Below are 5869 nucleotides of genomic sequence, written 5' to 3'. Positions count from 1 at the left end.
GGCAGGCTACAATAGGCCCATCAGTGGCCGCCGTGCTGAGTGGACCCAGTTGGACTCCACCCCCCACTAAGCGAATTAAAAAAAATCTTTACGGCTGGCCGTTTACCGCCAATCAGTTCGTCTTGGCTGTAATTTCCTCAAGGATCACGACCAGAGTTTCGTTTTGCAACTGAACCCCTGTGGCCATAGTCCCACTCTGACGAGAGGACGGGTTTGTCTTTTATGAACAGGCTTCCCTTTGACTTTGTCACGTGTACGTATTGCACATAAATGGGTGGGTGGGTTTAATATTTTTCAGTGTGTTCCTATGTCATGTATTTGTTAATTGATGTCTATTAAATAAGGACTGGAACATACCATGGCTCAGTACTTTATTACCATAATGGGTTTTGAATTGTGCTCTGCTGAATACTCAATGCAAATTTTGTAATTTGCTTAACATATATGCATAAAACAAAATAAACTCCGTGGCCTATAGTCCGCAAGCGGACTATACCAACGGAACGACCGCTGTTTGTCGGCTAAGTTAGTGCCAACTTTTAGNTGAAGCCTAAAATACACCACTTCAAGCGAACTTCGTTTAACACGTGCTTGCACTATGTAGTAGGAACTGTGGTCTAGAACTCTAGAAAATGCGGCTAGATATTTGAGATATTCTCTGGGATAAATGTTCACCAGTTCTCCCTCGTCTCGCAGCGCCGACGTCAAAAGTGTTGTTCTCCAGCTTCGTTGTAGAAATACGATAGCATGAATTCCTCGGGAAGAGTCAATACTTTATGCTGTCAGTTATGTATAATGACTGTAATCATATTTTCTTTCATGTTGAAGAATTATAGGTGCTGTCGCCAAGCGGTGTACCGTGTCGGCCCGTAACGCAGTCTACAGTGACTTCCCGGATGTTGTCTTGTAGACTCACGATTCAAAGAAACATCGCGTTGTCTTATTGTTGCCTTTCGGACAAAAGAATATGTGTACAGATGATTATACTCTTATCGCTCCATAAATACTGATAGGCCTCTTCCGATATCGGTATCACCTGATGCAGCTTTAAGTGTTCTGAAAGTAAACTAGCGGAATACAATACAGGAATAGAGAGTTTCAACATGCATCCACGCTGTTTCCCCACAAGGCTCACCTGCGCAAGCCCGAAACAGGTACTCTCTGTGTTTGTCCTGGAGGTTGAATATACTCAAGTACTAAGAAAACGACGGCTTCTGTATGCGTTATTTACTGCGGTCTTTCCCTTTGCTTTTAAAGCTTCGAGTTGTAATTGTATCGCATTGAATCTGAAAAGGTTCCTAGTTATATATTAGAAGATAGTTGCAAGTAAAGTTTTTTCTTTGTGTTATATTGAGAAAACCGGTCACGGCAAGCGAGTTAGTCTTTGGCTTCCCACCGCGACGGTCCGCGTTCAAGCCCGGGTCTGGTCAAGTGGAATTTGTGGTGGACAAAGTGTCGCTGAGGCAGGTTTTCTCCTGCTAATCTTCATTCCACCAAATTCTCCGTCATCATAATCAGCCGGGGCAGGTGCAGTAGGTCAATCAGTGACCGACGTGCGGAGTGGACCCAACTGGAGTTCACCCCCCACTATGCGAATTTAAAATTTTAAGCCGGTCACGGTAGCCGAGGAGGTCTCCGCTCGTTCGGAAGCCGGGATCGTGGGTTCGATACCCACACAAGGCATGGATGTTTGGTATGTGTTGTATGTGTTTATTCTGTGTTTGTGTTATTCTATGTTTAGGTAGAGGTCTTGGGACGAGCTGATCACTCGTCCAAGGAGTCCTACCGTCTGTAAAATGATCAAAATGAAAAATAAAGACAACCTCGACACCGCAAATGCATAGGAGGAGCGGATTAAGTAAGTATATTGGGAGATGAATTATCTTGTCTTGTTTGTAAGACTGTCATAATGAATAAGCAAGTGCACTGTTTCAGCGCAGTTTATTTTAAGGCAAACCTTGACGAAGAATGAACCGTACCTCTAACAAGTGTAGTTATTGTATCCAGTTGTCGTTCGTAATATCGTGCATATTCAGTAAAATTGTAATTTAATGCAGAAGAGTGGAACGTTGGGACGGTTGTGTATGGAACTGCCGCTGAGGTTGGGAATTGCACGCTTCCAAGGCTCCGCCCAATTGTTGCGTTCGAGATCTGCCACAGTAAAGTGCAACTGCGTGTTAGCAACACAAGGAAAGACTGCAAGATCTGTGTAGGAATGGAGCATGTGTTGGTCATGTCGAAATAATAACCTGCTATTTCAATTTATGAATTGTCTCGTCTGGGTTGCATCAGATGGTGAGGTCATTCAATCTCCGACTGTTAGGTGAAGTAATGACGGAAGGAAGTGTATCTATAGTCCATTCGCGGAGACGAGACAGCGTAAACAAAGCAAGCCCCGCGTTGGCACAGCTGACAGCAAGGAGTGGACAAAGCGCGCAGTTACTCAATGTACTCACTGCATTCGGACGCACGTTAACCTGCATTCAGACTGAAGAGTGAACTTTGGACGCCCCTGCAACGGTACACGCATCACGTGATCGCTGCATGATTTCATTCAAAGAGCGAAGGAGATACCGCGTATATTTGTTTACGAGGACTCTCTCGTCTCCGCGAATGGACTATACATGGTTAATGATTAGACAGACAAGGTTTATTGTGATGTTCTATATAAAAGAAATAGAGAGGTTATTTGTTTTGTTAAAATTTGTTCTGTAGCCAGCCTTTGCCGAAGATATTTTTCTTACATAGCATCGCTTATTGAATATTATTATTCTAGCAACTGCGGAATTGTAGTATCATTTCAGCTGTCATTCAACAACCTCCGACTTAATAGAGGTTAATTATTGTTGACGAAAGTTGTTTTTAATAATTCACCATTGAAATATCAAGAATTTTTAGTTCTCCACGTCGTCCAGATCGGCTCTGGGGTCCACCCATCCTCTTATCCAATGGGTACCTCTGGTTCTTTCCCCGGGGATAAAGCGGCAAGGGCGTGAAGCTGACCATTCACCTCAAATTAGTGGCGAGGACAAGATAATGTGGGTCTATACATCTACTCCCCCATGCGTCTTCATAGCGTAGTGCTTAAGTAGTAAGTACAGGGACAGCTTTTCCTTTTTTCACCCTTACCGTTGAAATATCAATGGAATTTATGTTGCTTTATATTTATGCATAATCAGTGACAATATCGTTAACAGTTTTATAACAAATGAAATTTTCCGTTCCATTTTCAACGTGCATTATAAGTATTAGTTTATCTACACGGTGTATTCCTCCCCTTGTCCCGTTTCTTTCAGTCTTCTGCCTAGTAGTCGGTAGGTGATATCATATGCTGTAAAATTCATAAAACGATCTTTGCCCACCGATGTTTCGTCCCTAGGCAACCTTACACGTTTTATTCCGCTGAGCGATAGGTTTTGTGCTTATAAAACTTACTACCATGCGTTACCACAGAAATAAGTAATAGAACGAGCGTATAAATGGGGTCGGGATATACTGGCTGGACGATGAAGGAGGGTGAGTTGAATTCTCTATGGAGCCGAGAGATTTTCTCTTTTCCTTAAGTCCATACCGGCCCTGGGGCCCACGTATCTTCCTATGCAGTTGACACCAGGGGCTGTTTCTCCGGGGGTAAAACGGCAAGGCCGTGAAACTGACCACTCATGTGCATCTAGTGCCGAGGTGAAGAATGGTGGAACTATACCCCCACACGTCTTCATGGCATAGAGCTTGATTAGTTAAGTCAAGGATTAATTTCGTCTTTATACCTTGTAGGCTCATGATACCGTATCATGCGACTACTATACAAAATGTTAGGCGAACTAGTGCTGCTTGCTTCGGTCGTCAAAAGCGATGGACGAAGCACGTTATCTGGCGACGAAGTCCGCCTGGTAGCCGGCTCACTTACTAGAGACTGAAAACTGAATGCTGTACTACACGCGGACTGCTCACAGGACAATGAAACGCCAACACTAATGCCCTGTAATTGTTTCTGTGACGGCTGGATTTTGGAAAGAGTACAAAAGAAATTGTTCTCAAGAAGTAGGTGCATTGTCTTCAGTGGGAGAGGGTCTACAAGGTTGAGTTATTATGTATTAAGTATTCATTTCGTACGGGAAGTGTACCGGATCGCTCAGTATAATAAGGGGTCTGTCGTCAGGGAAGGCAGGGAAGGGGCGAACCGGGTATGCCTACTGCTGTGAAGAAACGTGAACAGGCTACAGGAGTTGCTTTGAAGGTAGCTGTGGCTGAAATACAGATGAGTGGAGTGCAACATAATAACGTACTCCCAAGTTGGTCTATCTGGTTAATCGACCCCGTAGACTCGGTTCGATATGATTACAGCGCAGATAACTTTTCCATAACGACGTTCTGAAAGTAGTGCCAGATGAGTAATACGTGGTTGTTGTAATACTCGACTCTGTTCATTTATCTTCTCATTTTTTTCAATGTGCGTATAATGATAAATTGAATGTAGGGGTTGCAGATTAGCAGAGACATTCGTGAGAAAGTAATGATTATTCAGTCTAAAAATTCACCGCATTTAGTGGAATCCCAGTGCTCATTACCATGTTTTCAAAGAGACCCTCTGTTCGACCCTATAAGAACCAGACGAATTCAGTCCACGTTCTCATACCCACGTATATAATGATTCATTTTAACAATATCCTCCCATCTATACCTACTCATTACAAGTGGTTCTCTTCGGGGTTTTCCACTAAGTGTTCTATGAATTTCTCATAGCCTCTGCGTGCAACATACCCCGCCCATCATTTCATCCTCGTTTAACGACCATTTAGTGTGAGTTCAGTTTATGATGCTTCAATTTTCCTCGCGAATGGTGAGTGCTTTGTTAATAGCATGTATTGGTGTTTCTCCTTGTATTAGGCACTGGATCTGCAGCAGTATAAATTTACGAGCTCCGTTTCTGGGAAAACAGACGCATTGCCGTTTCGTGTTCTTTTCTCCAGGTTAATAACATGAACGGTGTTTCAGGCGAGCCCATCTACGCAACTGCTTGGAGAAGCTGAAAGAGATGGTGCCGCTGGGACCAGAAGCCTCCCGACACACTACACTAGGACTGCTCACGAAAGCGAAGCGGTTTATCAAGGTATGTACGGATCCTCTGTTGCCTTCCGACTGGGTTATCGCTGCCCCGACATCCTCTTGCCGCTTGCTGCCTGTGGTACTGGTCCAAATGCGAGCGCCCAGACCACTACTAATCTTCTTGCTGTAATCCGATCGCGCTGTGGTTGACCTTTACGTTATTTAATCGGAAGGCCGAAGTATGCAATGGAGCGTATAATGCACTATCCCTGTGCTCATTTGGGCTCGGTTCAGTCTTTCCTAACTATTTTAATCATGGCGAGCGGTCTGTGGTTTGTAGCGATGCTGGTTTACCTTGAGGCGGGCGTACCATGCCAGGTGCGGACTTTGGTATATTCAAGTGTCGACGTACTTCCTATAAGCAAAATTATAGGACAGAAAACCCTTATCGGAAGTCACAGTGTTGGGTTCTCTTTCTTATTTTTGTGTAGATTTCCATGCTTGTCGCCTAAGCAGAGTTGTCAGTCTGAAATCGGTATATTGCGTTGCACTTCATGTATCCAAGCCTTTGTAAGGCATCGGGCACCTTGCTGTACGCGTGCGCTCTCCAGTCTCTCCGCAACACCTTTTCAACGCCTTAACCGATCTTTATGAAACTTGATATATATATATATATATATATATATATATGTGTGTGTGTGTGTGTGTCATCAGCAAAGAGACCTTGATAGACACCAGGTGTTTGGGGCGTATCGTATATACTGTATAATGTGGGGGACAAGACGAAACCTTGTGGTACCCCTGCTTGTATATCCTTTGGCGT

At 43.9% G+C, this 5869-nt stretch overlaps 1 protein-coding gene across 1 annotated transcript in view; it reads left to right on the top strand.

Moving 5' to 3' along the window:
• Positions 1 to 5869, top strand: part of LOC111874508 (max dimerization protein 1) — a 276094-nt gene that overhangs the window by 268530 nt on the left and 1695 nt on the right. Inside the window, exon 4 of the mRNA XM_023870070.2 lies at positions 4996 to 5110. Within this exon, the coding sequence (XP_023725838.1) occupies positions 4996 to 5110 (115 nt within the window). The remainder of the gene's footprint in view (positions 1 to 4995; positions 5111 to 5869) is intronic.

This window comes from Cryptotermes secundus, unplaced genomic scaffold, assembly GCF_002891405.2.
Source record: "Cryptotermes secundus unplaced genomic scaffold, Csec_1.0 scaffold629, whole genome shotgun sequence".
In the NCBI taxonomy this organism is placed as follows: domain Eukaryota; kingdom Metazoa; phylum Arthropoda; class Insecta; order Blattodea; family Kalotermitidae; genus Cryptotermes; species Cryptotermes secundus.
This window is presented reverse-complemented; position numbering and strand designations above follow the sequence as displayed.